We start from the raw sequence: 22,808 nt of genomic DNA on the forward strand, positions 1-22,808 counted from the left end.
TTTTATCTGAGGGTATTTTCGTACATATTGGTTTTACCGTTTATTAGAGGTCGACCGAATATGATTTTTCAACGCCAATAACGATTATTGAAGGGCCATAAAAGCCGATACCGATTTTTACATATATATATATATATATATATATATATATTTGTAATAATGACAATTACAACAATACTGAATGAACAATGAACACTTTTATTTTAACTTAATATAATACATAAATAAAATCTATTTAGTCTCAAATAAATAATGAAACATGTTCAATTTGGTTTAAATAATGCAAAAACAAAGTGTTGGAGAAGAAAGTAAAAGTGCAATATGTGCCATGTAAAAAAGCTAACGTTTAAATTCCTTGCTCAGAACATGAGAACATATGCAAGCTGGTGGTTCAATATTCCCAGTTAAGAAGTTTTAGGTTGTAGTTATTATAGAAATGATGACGCGTCGACTATTTCTCTCTCTACCATTTGTATATCATATACCTTTGACTATTGGATGTTCTTATAGGAACTTTAGTATAGCCAGCCTAATCTCAGGAATTGATAGGCTTGAAGTCATAAACAGCGCTGTGCTTCAAGCATTGCGAAGAGCTGCTGGCAAACGCAGGAAAGTGCTGTTTGAATGAATGCTTATGAGCCTGCTGCTGCCTACCATCGCTCAGTCAGACTGCTCTATCAAATATCTAATCATAGACTTAATTATAACATAATGAACACAGATATACGAGCCTTTGGTCATTAATATGGTCAAATCCGGAAACTATCATTTCGAAAACAAAACGTTTATTCTTTCAGTGAAATACGGAACCGTTCTGTATTTTATTGAATGGGTGGCAACCCTAAGTCTAAATATTGCTGTTACATTGAAGGTTGAGCACTGTTATGTCATAATTATGTAAAATTCTGGCAAATAACTTACGGCCTTTGTTAGGAAAAAATTGTCGGCCCAAACTGTTGCATATACCACTGTTGCATATACCCTGACTCTGCTTGCACTGTACACAAGAGAAGTGACACAATTTCCCTAGTTAATATTGCCTGCTAACATGAATTTCTTTTAACTAAATATACAGGTTTAAAAATACTTCTGTGTATTGATTTTAAGAAAGGCATTGATGTTTATGGTTAGGTACATTTGTGCAACGATTGTGCTTTTTTTGCAAATGCGCTTTTGTTAAATCATCACCCGTTTGGCGAAGTTGAAGTAGGCTGTGATTCCATGATAAATTAACAGGCACCGCATTGATTATATGCAACGCAGGACAAGCTAGTTAACCTAGTAATATCATCAACCATGTGTAGTTAACTAGTGATTATGTGAAGGTTGATTGTTTTTTATAAGATAAGTTTAATGCTAGCTAGCAACTTACCTTGGCTCCTTGCAGCCACAAGGTCCTTTTGACGCTGCACTCACGTAAGGTGGTCAGCCTGCCACGCAGTCTCCTTGTGGAGTGCAATGTAATCAGCCATAATCGACGTCCAAAAAGGTCCGATTACCGATTGTTATGAAAACTTGAAATTGGCCCTAATCTGATTAATCGGTCGACCTCTAATATATATAACATTTGATCTCAAATCCAAAATGTTAAATTATAGAGCCAAGTAAAAGTTTTAGCTTCACTAGTTGGTTTCCATCCAATTTGCGACAGATTTTCATGTGAATATATATATATTTTTTTAAATCAAATTTTCCCACCAAACTGATGTATTACTGATAACAGGCTATGCACGATGATGTAGTGCACATAAAAATTACTTTTGCGGTTAAAATCCCATGTAAAGAATGAAAAATACAAGTTAAATGGGTTTCCATTTTCAACTGTACTGATGGTTTTGTCACACAAACTTTTGCGTTATATAGCAAAATGTGCCCACTCTGGTCTTGGCGCTTGAACTCAAGCCAACAGCTTGCAGATACAGTGTGGATAGGCTACCTACATTATGAGATTATTATGGATAAGGGCGAGATTATTTTTATTTGTCAAACGGCAGCCATGCATCGATCATCATGTCACCAGAATAGAACTCTCTGTTTATTGGAAAGGAGCATCAAGCTCATCACCGTGTACCTTCACCACCCTGTGAAATTCATCATCATTTATTTCATCTGTAGCCTAATAAACTGCCTGCTTTCCCGAGTCGTAGTGGGAGGTCCACCTAACATATCATTGCGTGACTCCAAGTTTACTTCGATATGATGGTTATTATATCAATATTTGCACATAAAGACATTTCCAGTGCCATTTCTCGCATAATTAATTTTCCCAATACAAAAAGATCCCACCATGTCTAACGAACAAATTGTCTGTCGGCATTTATACAATTGTAATGGGATTTCCTATTTCCATCAGCCCATGCGTCAGGTAATTCATCCCCATTAAATAGTTGGAAGGAAACCATTCTGTCTCGCATTCATATGCTCAAACAGTAACAACACATACACATGCTCATTATCATGCACAAACACATACAGAAGAGATCACATACAATCACACAATCTGAACCTCAAATCCACACACGTTTTATCACTCAGATCCCTCCCACACACATACAGTATACATAGACACACATTCACAACCCCCAACATCCTCCGAGCTGAATAAGACCAGTCAGTGAGCCTTTGACCCTTGCTCATGGCTGTATGGGCATGTGATTGAGAGGTGTGTGTGTGTGTGTGTGTGTGTGTGTGTGTGTGGTGTGTGTGTGTGTGTGTGTGTGTGTGTGTGTGTGTGTGTGTGTGTGTGTGCGCACGCTTGGGGGATCTGATGTTGATCTATTAAGAAGCTGTTAGTTATAGTGTTTATATTCAGTGCACTCCAAAACCTCAGCTAGGCTCTCAGCTGGAAATTATCCATAGCCATCTCTTTTCCTAGACTGATCACTTGGAATAGCTTGTAAATGCTGCACACTCATTTGTTATAACAGTTACTCATTTATATAGACCCTACACGTGGAGAATTTTCTAATAGAAAGAATAGGGTCATTCATGACATGGAACAGTAGACGATGCAGATCATGGGTAATTCAGGCCTGTCCTCTGAGTATCCCAGGCCCAGCTCAAGGCCTAATGGTGCTCTGTCTTTCTGTCTGTCAGTCTAATCCTGGCGAGACTGAGCGTCCGGGACCGACCCACGCCCATCCAAACCCCCGACACAGGAGATGAGATGCTGATAAGATTTCTATAATCAATTTAGCGGACCAGGAGGGGATCAATCCTGTCCATTTGCCTCCTCACTCGCTTTTCCATCTCTCCTTCATTTCTGTCTCTTCCCTTCCGCTCTTCTTCCCATCTCCCAACCCCCTCTCCCCCTCCTTATACACAAATGAATAATTCAGCAGCCGATGTGGTGAAAGGTGAAGTAAACAAGTCTATTGCCTAATATCCCGGGAGGCCGGGAAAGAGAGAAGAGTGAGGGGAGAGCGGGGGAAACGCTGTGGCTGTCCAATACCACAGGCTGGACCTTGTGTGCTCTCTGCTCTATCTCCAGCCTATCCTCGTGTCCCAGAGTCATTTGCACTTATATTGACCTCAAGGTTGCACCAAAACTAATGACACAGTCAGCTAGTCCGACGCTCTCTTTATCCACGCGCTGTACGACCATAAATAATAACATGAAATGGTGTAACGCCACAGTGGTGAGAGAGTTCAGGGTCCTGCTCCACACCTGAAGTTTCTCAAACAAAGAGAGAGTTAAGGCAGAGGGTACTTCAAACCACTGAATAATATGTAGCGTGCAGAATAACTCTATAATGCAGGTTTAGTGTGCACAGTAAGGGCCTTTTTGTTTTTATACAACAAGGGTTTAGAGGGGCCTCCCTAAACATGAGCCACATACAAATAGGCACACCTTGTAGTAATACAGTAGTGACTGCTGTGATTACTGTATTTGTTCAAGGGTCAAATGAAAAAATGTCTAAATGTTTTGAACAATTGTTCAACCCATTATCATTCAATGAGAAGGAAATCATTGTTGAAAAGCAGGCAGGGCAATCCCGTTTTAGTGATTTCTGGTGTATCATCAAAATAAATAAATCACTGCACGTTTTGACTCATTCAGCAGTTTTTACCTTATTAAGTACAGTACCATTGGAAATGATTGTTGAAAGTTACATTTATATTCCTAAAATCTAAGTGTAAAATAATGCTGTAGCTGCTTCCTGTTGACAAGACATATTGATAAATAACCCAATATCAAAACAAAGTTTTAAAGTGTCCAAATCAATAACCAATATGCAGAAACAGTTTGTGATATATTGAACACCTACAAATAACATGTACTATCTACAGATACATGTGCAACAATAGTAATCATGCTACTTTAAACGAGCACCTTACAAATGGCACATACACACATACAAGTGGCAATAAATCACTCATTGATTAAGGGGGGTGATATGTGCTTTTGAAACTAAAAAACAGATACATTTTCACATCACTGGTTAGAGGACCACCTGCAGAACACAGTCAGCTACATTTTAGAATGTTGCATTTTGATACGGGGTCACCAAAACAGAAAGAGAAATGTAACATTGTTTTGTCAATCACTCCTATCGAGTATCACGTTGAAATCAAATACCTAAAAAAACACACGGAATAGAGGACAATTTGTAGAAGATCAATCAATAGAGCAGGGGGCAAACGTTTGGGGGCATAGTGCTGTTTAAAATAACACTAATTCAAAGGCCCCACGGAAACTTGGAATAACCTATACATGGTGGGTTAGATGAGAACTTGTAAAGGATTTTATCTATATTTTGGAATGGGGGATGTTGTAAGGCTGCCATCACGGAAAAGGGAATAAACCACTTTCTGTTAGTTAACTTCAACCAATCACGACCCGCCATAGGATGGCAACAGTGACAACGGTTGGCCGCTATTGAAGTAATAGTTTTACTTTCAAATCCGTGTTTTGTGCACTAGTGTGTGCTAGTGTGTGCACTAGCGGTTCTGGGGATGGGGGGGCAGGGGGGGCCAGTGTCCCTGTGACAACAATTTTGGACCCCCTTGTGGCCTCCCTAAATGTGGAGTATGAAATAATTTTTACATAACAAATTTTTGCTATCGTTCTTTTTTTACATCCGTTATTAGTCACTTGAGTGGGTTTTATCAACCCACTTGAGTGGTTTGAGTCCCTGACGTGGTCTTCCTGTCTGGTTTGGCGCCCCCCCTTGGGCTGTGCCGTGGCGGAGATCTTTGTGGGCTATACTCGGCCTTGTCCCGGGATGGTATGTTGGTGGTTGGAGATATCCCTCCAGTGGTGTGGAGGCTGTGCTTTGGCAAAGTGGGTGGGGTGTCTCCTGACCCCTCCTGTCTCAGCCTCCAGTATTTATGCTGCAGTAGTTCATGTGTCGGGGGGCTAGGATCAGTCTGTCACATCTGGAGTATTTCTCTTGTCTTTTCCGGTGTCCTGTGTGAATTTAAATATGCTCTCTCTAATTCTCTCTTTCTCTCTTTCTTTCTTTCTCTCTCTCTCTCGGAGGACCTGAGCCCTAGGACCATGCCTCAGGACTACCTGGCTTGATGACTCCTTGCTGTCCCCAGTTCACCTGGCCGTGCTGCTGCTCCAGTTCCAACTGTTCTGCCTGCAGCTATGGAACCCTGACCTGTTCACCGGACGTGCTACCTGTCCCAGACCTGCTGGAACCCTGACCTATTCAGCGGACGTGCTACCTGTCCCAGACCTGCTGTTTTCAACTCAATAGAGACAGCAGGAGCGGTAGAGATACTCTCAAAGATCGGCTATGAAAAAGCCAACTGACACTTACTCTTGTGTTACTGACTTGTTGCACCCTCGACAACTACTATGATTATTATTATTTGACCATGCTGGTCATTTATGAACATTTGAACATCTAGGCCATGTGCTGTTATAATCTCCACCCGGCACAGCCAGAAGAGGACTGGCCACCCCTCATAGCCTGGTTCCTCTCTAGGTTTCTTCCTAGGTTTTGGCCTTTCTAGGGAGTTTTTCCTAGCCACCATGCTTCTACACCTGCATTGCTTGCTGTTTGGGGTTTTAGGCTGGGTTTCTGTACAGCACTTTGAGATATCAGCTGATGTAAGAAGGGCAATATAAATAAATTTGATTTGAATAGACAGTGGCAACGCGGAACACTAATTTAACCCACACATTTTCTAGAGGGACGGCTTTAGGCGGAACACAACAATATCGTACCACATGCAAAACGATATGACAACAATAACGTCTAATGTAACTGGCCCCTCTAACAGTACAACTGGCCCCAGCTTGGCCCCCCCCAGTTGAAATGGTCTAGAACCACCACTGGGTGTGTGACCAGCGACTTTTTAGAGACCGCCCCGAATTATCCGTGCCATTTGAGAAAGAAAAATGATAGTCCTACCATCCCCAGAGTGTATGACAAAATCAACAGTACAAAACCAAAGATATTGATCTGTTTTAAGCAATTGATCTTGTGTCATCATGTTGACTATAAACATCAACAATCTGAGGTAAAAAGGATGTGTAATTACCACCAATTCCTTGTGGTCAAAACATCAGCTTGTGTAATGTAGAAACATATACTGTCCACATCATGGAAAGTAGCGTAATATACATTAATTAGATTTGCAAAGCTACTGGTAATTTCCAAAAGGGCCAGTAGATGTCTTAAAATCTGGTAGTTTACTGGTCAATTTAGAAAGTTTACAATAAAATACCCTCCCTTTGTAAGCCTAGATATGGATAAACAAGTACTTTAGAATGATAGTAAATTAAACACAGATTTACACTGAGAGTACAAAACATTAGGAACACCTTCCTAATATTGAGTTGCACCCCTTTTGCCTTCAGAGCAGCCTCAATTCGTTGAGGCATGGTCTCTACAAGGTATAGAAAAGCGTTCCACAGGGATCCTGGCCTTTGTTGACTCCAATACTTCCCAAAGTTGTGTAAAGTTTGCTGGTAGTGGATCTCTACTCTGAATAGCTTGTTCCATCTCATCCCACAGATGCTCAGTTGGATTGAGAACTGGTTACTGGGCAGGCCACTGCAGTAAGCTGAATTCACTGTCATGTTCATGGAACCATTCCTGAACAATCCTAGCCTTGTGGCATGGGGCATTATCCTGCAGATGGATACACTGCTGCCATGAAGAGATGCACCTGATTGGCAATGCTGTTCAGATATCCTGTGGCATTCAAACATTGCTCCACTTACCAAGGGGCACAATGTGTGCCATGAAAACACATCTAACACACGGCATGATGGATACATGTTCTCATGGATTTCTCAATACCCTAGTCGTCCAATCAGCGTGAAACAGAAGGAACCGGTATTCATCAGACCAGGCAATGTTTTTCCAATTCTCTAGTGTTTTCATTCCTTAGCCCACTGCAACCATAGTTTCTGGTTTTTTACTGAAAGAAGTGAAACTCTGAAAGGTTGTCGCCATACCCCATTCGTGTCAAGGTACGACAAGTTGTACATTCTTTTGTGGGTCTTTGGGCACCAATGTTGTACTGGACTGTCAGTTGACTAACCATAGCCTGTCTGTTGCTCTGCACAATTCGGGTCAGCCTCCTTTGTCCTCTTCCATCCATGACCTGTTTTCAGCCGTTGGCTGGATGTCCTTGGGCGGACCATTCTTGATACACACGGGAAACTGTTGAGCGTGAAAAACCCAGCAGCATTGCAGATCTTGATACACTCAAACCGGTGCACCTGGCACCTACTACCATACCCCGTTCAAAGGCACAAATCTTTTGTCATGCCCATTCATCCTCTGAATGGCACACATACACAATCCATGTCTCAATTGTCTCATGGCTTAAAAATCCTTCTTTAACCTGTCTCCTCCCCTTCATCTACACTGACTGAAGTGGATTTGACTGAAGAGATTTTTTTTAAATGCTCCAAAGCCCAATTTAACCAGTTGCTCCAGACTAGAGCGACCATAGGATCTGAGCAGCAGGCTGAATGTTCGACGTCCCTACAAAAAAGTACCAATCCCTTTCATTCTAAAAAAAGAAGGTTTGTGGTTGTACCCGTTTGCTCGTTAAAGCTGTAATATTCATGAGGACGGTTGCAGATTGTCGGTCAATAAAAACTGTAGGTTGAAAGAGTCTTTGCCGTACTGCAAGGCCTTGATCAGTAGAATCGAAAGTAAAGTTGTCGTTTGTACATGTTGTGCATGTTGCATATATTGTTGTGTGGAACAAAGGCAGGAAGTGTACTCACTGGCATGGTCTGGCTGCCATGAAGGGCACTGATTGCAGACTGGGCCTCAGCATGTGTGGAGAACTTTACAAAGGCACAGCCTGAAAAAAAGCGCGCGCACACACACACACACGCACGCACGCACGCATGCACACGCACAAACAAGGAAGGAGAAAGAGGCAGGGTGCCTTTATTAAACACTGTGAAGAGAAGCACGCCAAAACATTTCAGGGAGGCACAGACTCCCTTGCACAGCAGGCTGCTCCTCTCCAGTCTGCTCAAGCTGCAGGCTCTTGTACAGATTGCACTGATGAAGCAGAAAAGCATGCTATTTAGCGCCACATGCCGGTCTATGCATATTAAATACAGACCCAGTGAAATGTATATTGTTTTAAGTCATTACGCATTAGTCTACAGTTCCTCGAAAGAAGACAAACACGTTTGAGGGACTAATGCTGGTTTGATCAGGACCTGCAGCTAAGGTATACCTAGAGAAGTATTGGATCTTCAAGTGTGGCCGTATCAAAAGCTCAACTCCTATCGACCTCTGGCCAATATACACAAAATAGACCTGACAATATATGAATAAATATGTACATTATAAGGGTTAGTTCACAGACCAGTATCCATAAACATCTGTAAATTCAATCGGATTTGTAAAGAAGTGCATTATCTGACTTATGACTCCGGATGTTTTGAGTGATTCAGCTGTAGGCCAATCTGGGCCTAGATTCACATAACCCAAACAGAGTATAGCAGGGACAAAATGAAACGTCCCCTAGCTGCCCCAATGTCCTGTCTTCTTGTAAAGAACACCGCAATTGTTTTGACATCCGCCATTCCCTCTTTACTTCTGCATGACTGTCAAGTCAGAATGAAAGGGCCTCTACTTCGGAGATAATTCCACAACAGTTTTCATAAACACTGGCCTCAGACTATGTTTTAGAGACATGAAGAACCAGGGCTCCCATTGCTGTTTACTGCATGTCAGAAGGTATTGGTGTCTGGGTGGGCGGACCATGGGTGGGCAGACCATGGGTGGGCAGACCATGGGTGGGCAGACCATGGGTGGGCAGACCATGGGGCCTAGAGTACAGTGCATCAGTTAGGCCTAATGATTGTACATCTATGGGAATGTTTCACTTGCAGGCCTACATAACCTGAATGAATAATACAAGCCATGATGACTCCTATAAATAAACCCATTTACGTTGATTGTTTTTTCACTACTGAAAAACGAAAAGAAAACATGCCCATTATGAATATGTGATTTCTCAGCTGAAACACCTTAAGGGTCAAAGTCAGTGACCTAGAATTTTAGTAAATGTCAGAGGTACTATATATAATTGGTTCCTACCTTTGCTGTTTCCGTCAGGACCTCTTAGGACGGTGCACTCCTCGATGACTCCGTAGGGCTCAAAGAGGCGGTACACGTCCTCCTCAGTCTGTTGTTTGTTTAGCATCCCCACAAACAGCTTCCTGTCTTCTGGAACAAAGAGATAAGCAAATTAAGGGTTACATTAAATCTCTGACCTTTCAATGCGACCAGTCTAAATGAGCATTACAAGAAAAATGTCATTACCCTAGCTATGCCGATGTAGGGTCTGCTCACTGTGCTCAGTGGCAAATGAAGATGGGGCAATGTATTTGTCTGCCCCATTTAGCTCTGTGAGTTGAGTCACAGTGTATTGTTCCTGTGCCAAGTCTGCTCATTTTAATTTTGACGATAATTGGGTTTGCTCACATATTTAGGCCCAGGGTAGGCCTGGGGTTCTGTCAGAGAACGGCCATGATCCTACCCTGGGGGAATGGAGGGAGGAAGCAGCAGGCTGATGAAACAGAGTTGGTCCTTCAGATACACCAGGAGCTCCAGCCAGTTATTCTATAGGTCCTGCTTCTGCCTCCTAAACTGCTGACCTACAATATTAGTGAATACAGGCTATTTGTTTCTCAGTCTCCATATCTCTCTGCCTCAAATACTTAATTGCTGCTGATCCAGTGTATTGGCAAAGAAGTAATATTCCAGAGCTCTTTAATGAACAATGGCACGTCTCTCCAGCACGGAGAAGGCTGAGGAGAATAATGTTGGTTTTTCAATATGTATATTGTACTATTGAGTCCTGTTAACCCATAAGAGTCTAAGCCCTGTCTAAGCTATATGGCATTTTTTTGAAAGGATCATTTAGTTACTTGATTTAAAATTTTAAGACCCCTTGAAGTATCCCCCAAATAATTTTAAAGTATTATATTGCATTTGATTGTCCCTACTGCTATTAGCCCATACAAAACATATTAACTACATGAAACAACAGATAGTCAAAAGGAAGTTTGCTCTGAAGTGTCTGCCCTATATCTGAGAGATATAATTAGTATATATATATTTTTTTACATATATTTAACCCCTTATTTTTGGCACTATACAGTCTCCATATACTGTATACTTCCATAATTATTTTCAACTGGTACCAGGGGACCTTCAGACGAGTCTTGAGGCCTGTGGGCATCCTAGAGCGAAACAATTGACGGGAGTGTTCGTGAGAGTCTCACCTTTGCACAAAGGGGTCATATTAGTGTGTAGCTACAGTGTTCGGACACTACAGACAGAAGTTGGCAGATCGGATGTACCGACTTCAGAAGAACGTCTCATCTTTCCATAGAGGGGTCAAACCGTTTAGACAATTTTGTGAGAAGACCGATTTTCGGAACGTCTAATGTTCTGACAAACACCGCTCTAGCTCTGTCACCTTTCACCGCAGATGCAGAAGTAGGCAGATGCGGTGGATTGAGACGCATCCAATGCAGAAACATCTCTAGCTTAAACTGACAGATATTTCTGGGGATGTTTGTATCATCCTAATTAGATTTCCATGGGGGAACAGACATCAACCTTAGGCTGTTTTAAATGCAGGGGGACTTTACCTTGACCTGACATGCAGTGTTTACTGAGATTCTGCTCCTATGATTAATGTCCAACTGGCAGCAACACTACTCCCAACATCCCCTTTACAGATTTTCTATAACTTCTAGTGCACCTATGTAACAAAAGCAAACAAAGACAGAAGAGGAATCCAGGGCCAGACTCTGGGCTCTGGAGTTCAACATCATTCACAGACTGTGGTAATGCGGTGCGTCAGGGTGACCTTTCTGGCCATGAGAGAGCGACTCAGACTGTGTGTTGTTGTGCTGTGGCGTGCCCTGACCAAGGCAGGACCCACTGATATCCAGATTCTTCCTCCAGCAGCCAGCCAAGGCCCTTGCAGCCTCAGCTGCCACGGTCGCTGCCACAGCCAGGACCCCGGCTGACTCCCTCACTCAGCCTGGCCAATGACGCACCTTTAAAATAATCAACGGTGTCAGAGCGCGTGCTGTCTAGGGAGGAGTGGCCGTCGTACTGCACTCTTTATTGTTAGTGGCAGGATCAGAGGGTATGTATCAAAATGGAAGCGATTCAATGTGACATCTGTCATGGTGGATTGGAGAGCATTTATCTGCAAAAGAGAAAGCCCTGAACTGGAAAATAAAAGGCCAAGACGCTCCTTCATCTTGCTTGGGGGGGAATTTGAATTTGGAGGTGGGGGGAGTTTGTGGGGGGATTCAAATCTATGCACCCACTCCCTCAGCACATCCACAAGTGTGCACACGCCCACACACACACACACATACACACACACACACACACACACACACACACACACACACACACACACACACACACACACACACACACACACACACACACACACACACATACACACACACACACACCTTTGCCTTTCCCCTCTCCTCCATGGCGCCCTCATAACTTCCAGGCCTATAACTCTTACAGCAACCCACCCTCTATGGATGATGGGAATGTGACAAGGCAGGATTAATGTATGCAGCTGACCTATATGAATTTCATATGTTCCGCACTATGCCGTTTATGCCATGAACAGACCTCCTGTGGCACGTCTTAAAATACGACATTGCAACTGTGCCATTGCTGATAAATTGCTCACTGGGAAATCACCTAGAGCTGACTGGAATAATATTTATTGGACTCAGAGCACGTCAGGAACAGGCCTATATATCAGATAAGGTCCTTGTGTAACATTGGTTGGTTTACAGAGGGCAACAAAAGGCCCGCTAACAATTGGAGTCCTATTGTGGGCTGTTAGCTTTTCACTGTACTCCATCACAAATTCCACTGGATTGTCCTCATGTGGAGATTCAGAGACGGGCATAAGTAATGTGATGGAATATGAATGAGTCCAGTGCCAGTGTATTTAGAGTTGGCACAAGTTCTTCAGGTCCTGCTGAGAGATGGAGAAAGCGTATTCTACTCCTGAGTGAGTGGGCTTCAAAAACACCCTAACAATGCATGAAAATACATCATCTGGCAGACCTATTCTTCCAGCCGTGATGCTCTGGAGTAAAACGGCACCTTGGGACTTGAGCTGTTGTTCATCTAGCTACAACACACAGCGAGGAACATTATCTTGTTTATCTACAGTAGGCTATGAACTCACATGACACACACACACACACACACACACATGCACACTCACGCTGTCACACAGTTCTAAATGATTCACCACTTTAGGGAAAGCCCTGATTAATGATAGGCTCTCTGAGATGCTGTTGTTAAATCTTTAAAGAAGAGGCAGTGCTAATGTTGCTATTTAAAAATCTCTTCAGCCGGAGTGGCACAGTGGTCTAAGGTATTCCATCTCAGTGCTGAGGCTCCACTACAGCCTGGGGTTCAATCATGTCCACCAGATGCGTCAAACTCATTCCGCGCATTCCGGCGGAAGCCATTCACTGTCGGTGGAGCAGTCGGCAACGCTACGCTGGGGGTGCCCCATTAGGCTGTGGTGCGTTCTGCGTACCGCATGCGTTCAATATTTTCAACTTGTGCGTTGCTTTACCATCCGGTTGTACAAACGGACGTAAACACAGACTCTAACTAACTTGCTTTTCGCTAGTTGAAAAGCGAAGCGCGTGTGTATGGAAAATGCAGCCTAGACACCTGGCAAAACCAAACACATCTGGTGGGCATTAAGTGAGCAGTGTGTTAAGAAGCAGTGCGGCTTGGCGGGTCATGTTTCGGAGGACGAGTGTCTCGACCTTCGCCTCTGCCGAGCCCGTTGGTGAGTTGCAGCGATGAGACACGATCGTAACTACCCATTTGGATATCACGAAATTGGGGAGAATTTGGGGGGTAAAATGAAATAGGACTTTTTAAAAAATGTATCGACTGGCTGTTAATGCAGCTTTGTGGATTAGTGCAGTCTCACAGCGGGGTGCCAGGAACACACAGCTACTGGTTACTGCCGCTCCACAAATAACTGTTACGGCTGTTGTTTTTACCCAATTAACTGGCCGTCCATGACCATGAACACAGCGGAGACCCGATTCACCTGCAGCCCATTTATACTGTAGCCTACCACTAAACCCATACAGCTCTTATACACAATCCACCAACACAGTTCCTATACCTCTGCATAATCAATAGGAGAGAGATTTAGATGCAACAATATCTACATTTGCATCTCATAGAATCACAATTCGTCATTTAGATGCGGCACGTGACGTGTTACAGCGACAGCTCCTCCTAACCACCCACAACTCCATCCTGAAAGTTACACCCATCGTGTTAAATCTGGCCTGAGCTGATTAGCAATGGTTTGTTGCATTGGAAATTAAAGCATGGAATAATGATTGGGGAATGTACTGGCTGGTTCTATATCCTGAAGGTTACTGGGCCCATCTGAGATTTCTAATCAATATGTGTGTTTTCATATGAATTTGAAATCAAATTCAAATTAACATTTGGTTTATCTGAAAAGTATGATTTTAATCTCCTCACCCAATTCATTGTAATTGTAATCCAATGACTTATTTGCAACACTGATAAAACCATGAATCATTAATCATGCTACAGTCTTCAGATACAGTATTTCTTTTTTTACTATGATTTTTGTGTGCATACTGCATACTGCATACTCCCATTGAACGTTTCAAGGTTCCCATCTTGCATACATTAGAGATTTTGCAGTCAGGTCTACCATGTTGGAGACTTATTACAGTGTGTCTGCTGATTACATTCCTAGGGCTATAGCTGCTTGGGGTTTTGACAGTGGAATGGATAAGAAGACTTCCAGTGAATAGTGATAGGATGGGTTTCAGGGTTTTGGCACTGCTGCAAGCTCCAGGAGAAAGCCCTCACGAGGGGTATGGTAAAAACGTCCGGGCCCATGTTGGCTTGCATAAGAACCTGCAGCCCTCGATAAGCCAGGATGGATGAAATAAAGAGAGAGAGAGAGGTTTGTAATGAGGGCGGTACTGAATCATGTTCACTTCCTCTGTGTTTCTACCGTGTGTGTGTGTGTGTGTGTGTGTGATGCTGAGAGAGAAACGGATTGAGAGAAAGAGTGAAGAGAGAGTACTGTATGTGTTACAGAGAGAAAGCTCGTCAGAGAGATGGGTGGGTTACTATGACAACTACTTATACAGTGGCCTGTCAGTCATGTTTCATTGGAGTTTGGAGAGGATAAGCGGGGGAGAGGAGGAGCGGAAGGAGAGGAGGTAGAAGAGGAGAGATGGGAGTGGGGGTCATTCCTCTATCTGCCTGCTGAGTTGGAGTGTAAATTCGCCTGTCAGCCACACAGATAAGGACAAATTATTAACAATATTAGCTGCCCGATAAAAATGAAACTATAATGAATGGATAAATATATTAAACCAAATGAGATCCCATCCAGCCAGAAAGTGGGCCCTGAGAAACCATCCAGGTTTTCTCATTTGGGGAAGCAGATAAGAGATGGGGGGGGGGTTACTGTAGGCTCCACTGTATTTTATCACACTCGCCCATCAAGCCATAGAGAATCACAACATTTGCGGTTGGAATACCAAACACCATTGCTTCCACAGCCCATTATAGTTGTTCAGCGAGGATGCCACACAATACCTGTGTCAGCATGTGTTCAACCATAAAAACAGACGGAATCGAAGAAATTAATTAACCCTAGGAGAGCATAGTGCTTAGCCAGTGGTATTTAATCCAATGTATTACATACATGTATATGAATCTAGGGCTGTGTTGCATTAATGAGACAGGCAGGCGGGCTGGGCTGTTGTGGAGGCTAGGCCTCTCTGGGTTGGGCCTGTGTTCTTCTCTGCCTCCCTACCTGGCTGCCTGGGTGTTCAGGGGTACCAGAGGAGAGTGGGGGTCTGGGCTCAGTCTTGGCACCACTGCTGTGTTGAATGAACACTGCCAGATGAAGTCCTGAATAATGACTCTCTCTTATGTCCTCTGTGTTGTGTTTGTCACGTAGTGAGGGAAGGATGGGATGGTGACAACATATTGTGCCACAGTGCTGGAACAACTTCTGAGAACTCGTGTGTACTGTTCTCTGCATTAACCCAGTTCTGTGGAGTCTTTGTCTGTCAAAAGTTGTCTGTTATTTGTTTATTTGGCAATGCTCCAGTTTAACTTATCTGAAGTTATCTTTTTGAGGCAATGACCCGAACCTTCTAGAAAAAAAACCAAGCTATTTACACTATGGTCAATCTACTGAATAATTACTACCTTTCAAACCTCTCTATGATGTTCCCAAGAAACATATTCTCAACGGAGAACAAATAATATTACACAAAAACCCATTGATTTCCGTTGAATATCTAAATCACATGCACTGTTGAAGAAGATTACATTCAAATGTGATCCTTCCTTTTCCTTTATTTGGGACTATAAAGAGATTCGCATCCACATTCCGGTGGGCGGTGATGCAAGCTTGGTTTTGTCACAGTTTCATCATGAGAGTGTCAAGGCTGCTCATTGGTTATGTGGCAAGGTGGGATCTATATAAACCATCAGTATAAAATCGGGAGGCAGTGTTTGCAGGACCTTGATAGCAGCCGGCACTGTGCTGCACTACATCCTTCACTAAACAGTCCCCTGGGAAGGATTAGGCCTCAGTGCTTTAACACTGGCCCCGTTTACTGAGCAAACTAAAACCCTGTCCCCAACCACTTTAACGCACCTAACCCATTTACACCTACATACACACACGCACGCACGCGCCACCACACACACAGGGGTGCACGCACACACACACACACACACACACACACACACACACACACACACACACACACACACACACACACACACACACACACACACACACACACACACACACACACACACACACACACACACACACACACACACGAAGAGAGGCTCCCAAAACCTTTCTCCAAACAAACACTCCAGTGAGTGTGGGAGGCTGTGGTAACTGTGAAACCATCATCATCCCTATACAGCGTTTTGCCGCAGAGGCAAAGATCAGACCGAGTGCATAAATCACACAGGGGGACAGGCTTTGAGCAGCCCATACAGCGTATTTCCCCATTTTGCAGTTGGACTACAGACGGGCGATTAGAACAGTGATCAGATATTGTTTCTGTGCTGCTAGTAGAGACAGGAGCTGATGTATGTTATCTAGTGGTCTCTCCTCAGCCCTCCACTGAGTTGATTTATCAACTGGATCAAATGGCTGTAATGTGCTGCTGGGGGATTCAGCACTGGGGCTGGATGGCTCGGCTGGGAGCCTTGAGCATACAATTACTAGCCAGCCACGGCTTCCAGCCTGCCTGAGTGCACCATATAAAACCTCTGGGGTTCCTGTGTGTCAGAGCCCAGCCTACCCACGTCCCCCCTGCCCGCCCGCACCTCAAATTGCAGTCAGGGAGGAAAAGAATAAAACGAGAAATTGCTTAAAATATTTTATCTCCACCATATAAGTCTGAGCAAATGTACACTCAATATGATAACAAACGTGAAATATTACTCAGTGTCTTGTGTTGGCTTCAACGTGTTACAGCGGTGCTCATAAATCCTGGACCTGCTGTGCTACGTCAATAGGTACTGTATATAAACATTTACAATATTGCAGTGCTATTTATATTGTCTGCCTTCATAATGCCATTGGAAGAGCATTCTGGCATCAGTTATGATATGGATTTTTTTCCCCGTCTTTTTTTCTATTACATCCTGGCAAAACAATCGTGTACAGTATCAGGCCCTACCTTTGGCAGTATTTAACACTGTTCCGGGCTGTTTCTTAATTCTTTTCTCATTGGTCAACTGACACTGATTGTTGAGAGGAATGCTGGGTACTCCCTCTCTACCACCAACCACCAACACTCCCTCCTCCTCCTCCTCCTCCCCACACCCCAGTCTCTCACTCTCACCTTCTACTCCTTCTGAACCTGCTTGTTCTCTCTTTTCTTTACTCTCTCTTCCTTTCTCTGGATCTCTCTCTCTAATGACTTCCCTTCATGCAGTGGTTTCCCCCGAGCAAATAACTTTTTTTTTCTCCCACGAAGGACTAAATTGACTACAGCAAGAGACAACAAACTTCATTAAAGAGCCAAAGCAAACAGGCATTATACATGTGATATCCTTCCCTCCCTATCTGCATTAAAGGGGAAGACAAAACCCAGCCCTATCTCGTCTGGGAGCTAGCTGCTCCTCTCACCTCAGGCAACCGCATTAAACCAAGACATACACAGACTTTGGTACAAAGGCTCTATGATCCAAGACAGGGAGCGAAATACAGACAAGTCGAGAGATAATGAGAAAGATAGGGAGAGACAAAGGAAGAAAAATGAAAAGGAGCAAGCTGAGCAGATAGAGCGGGGCCATGGCAGAGAAGTGAGGATGTACGAGAATAAGTTATATCTCTGTGCAGCTTTGTGTGGGAGAGGAGAGGACTGAGCTGGCAGATGACTTTGCTGGCAATGGATGAAAGAAGCTTATAGGCCACCCGGCATGTCAACCATCCCCACCCTGTGTGGGAGTACGGTGGGCAGGCAGGGTTCAGCGACCGTAACCCCAGAGCCCCATGGAGAACTTGGCGAAGGTGGATTTAGATTTGCCATATACGTTATACATCATCTCCCTTTTAGGATGTATTCCCTAATCCATATTCATTCAGTAATCTCAGAGAGAGTGGGTTAGCATGCCTGCTGCCTGTCTGTATCCTACTGTACCTTTACTCTCTAAAACTGCTGTGTTAACAGTTAGGAGAGCACAAATTGCTGTATAAGGTAAAGCTACAAATGTATAAATAAATACATAAGCCTTAAATCCATATCTTTTTGCGATTGCACATTAACTGGAATTGATCCCCGTAGGAGCATTATGAAACAATGCGATACAGCTGGAAGTTTTCACGTCTCTGGACGTGTTGTTGCTTCGTATGGCGGTGATAATGTGACTGCGACAGGGGGCGCAGGCCTGTCATTCACTTTGACAGCCAAGCTGCTTTCTCCACACACGTATGGGTGATGTAGACTTCAATTAGGCTGCAAGGTCACTCAGCACCCATCAGGAGCTAAACCGGGCTAGCTAATCTCGCTAATACGTTCCAGTCAACCACATGAATAACAAAAGAACAACACCAGGCCGACACTGTAATCACATTTAACATTGAACAAGATCACAGTTCTTGTTCACATTAAAACCAATTTTTACTGTACATCAAGTGTTTGATACTGAATGTTACACTGCTAACTCCCATGCCAAGGCCTCTCACTACTACAATTATGAAGGGGAAGCTAGCTGCTCCACAGGCCCCCCCCACTGCACATCCTTCCTCTCCCCTCCCCTGCCTCTCCCCCCCGCCCCGAACACTGTCTTGACAGCCCCATTTGTTTTCATTTCCAGGATGTTTTGCTCAATATCTAATGAAATAACTATCTATACAACAAGCAAAATATCAAAATGGACGGGTGGAATTGTTAATCGGCTGTGACTGAAGTTTCAGCCTTGCTATTCTACCCCCTATATTGGTTTGATTACATTTGGTTGGTTGTCATAACATATCGTCCTCTCATGTTCATGTGTGCACAGATACCGACCTGCGTGTAAAGCATTTAGTATGCTGTCGATACAACCGCTTAACCATGTATATAGAACTGTCTCAACTACGACTGTACATGCAGAATATGTAAACCAAATGTGCCGTATTTGTCTCAATATAACATTGTGTGATTGTGTATGTGTCAGGCTAATAATAACCACAAACCATTCAGTCATTTCCATTCACTTTGTCGGTCACTTTGAATTTGCTGTAACGCCGATGAACGACAAGCATTTTCATTCTCTCTGATCTTTTGGATCCAGTGATGTCACCCAGTCAGTCTCTCAGGGCCAAAACAAAATGAGATTTGAATCTCAGCTCAGAAGAACTAAGCCAGCCCATCCTCTCCAGCTTCTCTCCACCATTGGGCGCCAAGACAGAACTAAATTGCATCTTCTGTGTACTCTCTTGGCCCAGGCGTATGGGAATTCGTGGTGTGAGGCGAGCGAGCGTGCGCGACACCCTGAACGCACCCAGACCTGCTCCAGTACTCTGGGCCCCAGTGGGTTTGTATGCGAGGGAGAAAAGAGAGAAGTGCCGTGTCAGCACCCACCATATGGAACATGAAACGCTAAATAGTATAACAAAGCAACCATGTGATGAAAAATGCATGCAGGGAAGAGGGGACCTGGGCTACCTCCACACTGTTGTCTAACAGGAAGCTCCCACAGATCCTCTCCTGCTGTCTTTCCTGCATCGCTGACTGACATTTTCTGACAACAGCCCCCCCTTTCCCTTCTTCCTCTCTTCTCTCCGCTGTGATGCCTCTCTCGATTTTCCCTCCAATCCATGATAATACTTTACACATCTCACTCTCTCCTCTACCACTTCCTAATTAGAGGGGTTTCATCTTAGAATGACGGGAAAAGCTGGCCTGATGAATATATTACGTTTGGTTGATTGATTGAGAGAACCTGTAGGGTATCTCTATAGTTGGTCTGTAGAGTTAATCAAAGAGCAGATATTCTGCTCCATTCTCTCCCAGACCTGGAGGCCTGCTCCTTAATCATACTGTAAAGATGATGTAATGATAAGGAAACTCTAGTAATTAGACACCTGCAGTAGACTGGATTCATTAGAAGGCTGAACTTTCCCTGTTTAGTGTAGCAACTCGCTCAGCAAACGTTTCAGGTGATTTAGGATTTAGCTTTGACTTTGTCTGCCAACGCGGTATCTGACAGACAGACACCTGGGCTTCGGCTCTGTTCTATCGTGGTTGTTTTGGTCCGTTCCCTCTGTGCTTTTGGTTCAGCGACGTCAAGCTGAGTTTTCATATTACAGACAACAACAAGCTGTCCTTTTCCACTTCCACAACAGCCTGACACCGTAATCTACAGCAGGGGACAGTGTTGACGGAACACATTATGCAGCTTTGGAGGGGAAATGTTATGCATCAACACAGAAGTAGGATTAAAAAAAATGTAAACCTCTTAGAAGTATGAACTTTTATGAGCACATGCCCAGCAGACTTAACCCTGGCCTTTTTCAAATCAATCCATTACTGTGTGTGTGTGTGTGTGTGTGTGTGTGTGTGTGTGTGTGTGTGTGTGTGTGTGTGTGTGTGTGTACATGCTCAAGAAGAGCAGTAGAAAATACTTGTAATCTTCCACAGAGCACTGTCAGCGGTTTAGTAACCACGCCACCTCTTTCACAAGGTTGGGGTCTGTATTGAAATGTCTGTATTTCAAATATCCATTGGTGGTGTCAGTGTGGCTCAGTAATGTGAAGGATTATCTGAAATGAGTTTAGTCAATTCATCATTTCAAAAGGGCAGTCGCTCGGTTGCTCATTAGTTATTGTACACACTTTTCAATTGAGGGTCCCTGGAGAGCTGGCGTTGTGGAGACTCCAGCCTTCTATCAAATACACATAGGGAGAGTGGGAGGAAGGGAGAGAGGGGAGATGGTGGGTATAGGTGGGGGAGGGAGAGAGAGGAAGGGATATGGTCAGGGGTAGAGGGAGGAGAGGAGAGGAGGGGAAGTGGGAAGAGAGCAAGAGAAAAGGGGGGTGGGGGAGGAAGAGGAGAGATGTTGGAAAGAGGGGGGTAGTAGAAGTGAGGGAGGCTGTAGCTCTTCAGTTAGTAGTGTGTGTGTGTGTGTGAGAGAAACTGGACTGTACAGAGTGTATGGACGGAGTGTATATACAGTACAGCATATGAGGAATGTGTGAAAACACCCGACCAGCACTAAGGCTTGCTGTTGAGTATCGTATTACCACTACTGTTTCTTGTGACAGTAGCTAGTGTGAAAATGTTTAAATGCCCACAGGTGTCGATGTGGGCCAATATACAGTGTGCCGACCTTCTCTTTTCAGTGTTTCTTTTCATGCATCACTTCAGTGCAAAGAGATTCAGTGTCTTCAGACAGTATTCAAACCCCTTGACTTTTTCCACATTTTGTTTTGTTACAGTCGGAATTTAAAATGGATTAAATTTAGATGTTTTTGTCACTGGCCTACACACAATACCCCATAATGTCAAAGTGGAATTACGTTTTTAGACATTTTTACAAATTTAAAATGAAAAGCTGAAATCTTTTGAGTCAATAAGTATTCAACCCTTTTGTTATATCAAGCCTAAATAAGTTCAGGAATAAACATTTGCTTAACAAGTCACATAATAAGTTGCATGGACTCACTCTGTGTGCAATAATAGTGCTTATCATGATTTTTGAATGACTACCTCATCTCTGTACCCCACACATACAATAATATGTAAGGTCCCTCAGTGGAGCAGTGAATTTCAAACACAGATTCAACCACAAAGAACAGGGAGGTTTTCCAATGCCTCGCAAAGAATGGCACCAATTGGTACATGGGTAAAAAAAAAGCAGACATTGAATATCCCTTTGAGCATGATGAAGTTATTAATTACACTTTGGATGGTATATCAATATACGAAGTCACTACAAAGATACAGGTGTCCTTCCTAACTCAGTTGCCGGAGAGGAAAGAAACTACTGAGGGATTTCACTTTAAACCATTGCAGAGTTTAATGGCTGTGATAGGAGAAAGCTGAGGATGGATCAACACCATTGTAGTTACTCCACAATACTAACCTAATTGCAGTGGTGGAAAAAGTACCCAATTGTCATAGTTGAGTAAAAGTAAAGATACCTTAATAGAAAATGACTCAACTAAAAGTGAAAGTTACCCAGTAAAATACTTCTTGAGTAAAATCCTTTTTTTTTTTTTTTTTTACTTAAGTATCAAAAGTAAATGTAAAAGTAAATGCAATATAAATGCAATTGCAAAAAATATACTTAAGTAGTAAAAGTACAAGTATAAATAATTTCAAATTGCTTACATTAAGGAAACCAGACGGCACAATTTTATTTTTTAATTTATGGATAGCCAGCGGCACACTACAATGTGCAGACATAATTTCCGAACTAAGCATTTGTGTTTAGTGAGTCCTCCAGATCAGAGGCAGTAGGGATCACCAGGGATATTCTCTTGATAAGTGCGTGAATTGGACCATTTTCCTGTCCTGCTAAGCATTCAAAATGTAATGAGTACTTTTGGGTGTCAGGTAAAAAGTACATTATTTTCTTTACGAATGTAGTGAAGTAAAAGTTGTCAAAAATATAAAACGTCAAGTACAGATACCCCCAAAAACTACTTTAGTTCTTTAAAGTATTTTTTGTTAATTACTTTACACCACTGCCTAATTGACAGTGAAAAGAATGAAGCCTGTACCAAATAAAAATATTCCAAAACAT

At 43.2% G+C, this 22,808-nt stretch overlaps 1 protein-coding gene across 11 annotated transcripts in view; it reads right to left on the minus strand.

Annotated features, from left to right (window-relative positions):
• LOC106613762 (CUGBP Elav-like family member 5) overlaps window positions 1-22,808 on the minus strand; it is a 251,485-nt gene that overhangs the window by 37,287 nt on the left and 191,390 nt on the right. For 7 of the 11 annotated variants that reach the window (XM_045687487.2, XM_045687488.2, XM_082956808.1 and 4 more), the window contains exons 4-5: window positions 9,537-9,665; window positions 8,201-8,280 (exon numbers count right to left, since the gene is read on the minus strand). In XM_045687487.2, coding sequence (XP_045543443.1) covers window positions 8,201-8,280; window positions 9,537-9,665 — 209 coding nt within the window. The remainder of the gene's footprint in view (window positions 1-8,200; window positions 8,281-9,536; window positions 9,666-22,808) is intronic. The other 4 variants (XM_014216351.3, XM_014216350.3, XM_045687486.2 and 1 more) reach the window with 1 other exon arrangement.

The sequence above is a fragment of the Salmo salar genome, chromosome 10, assembly GCF_965601325.2.
Source record: "Salmo salar chromosome 10, fSalSal1, whole genome shotgun sequence".
NCBI classification, from domain to species: domain Eukaryota; kingdom Metazoa; phylum Chordata; class Actinopteri; order Salmoniformes; family Salmonidae; genus Salmo; species Salmo salar.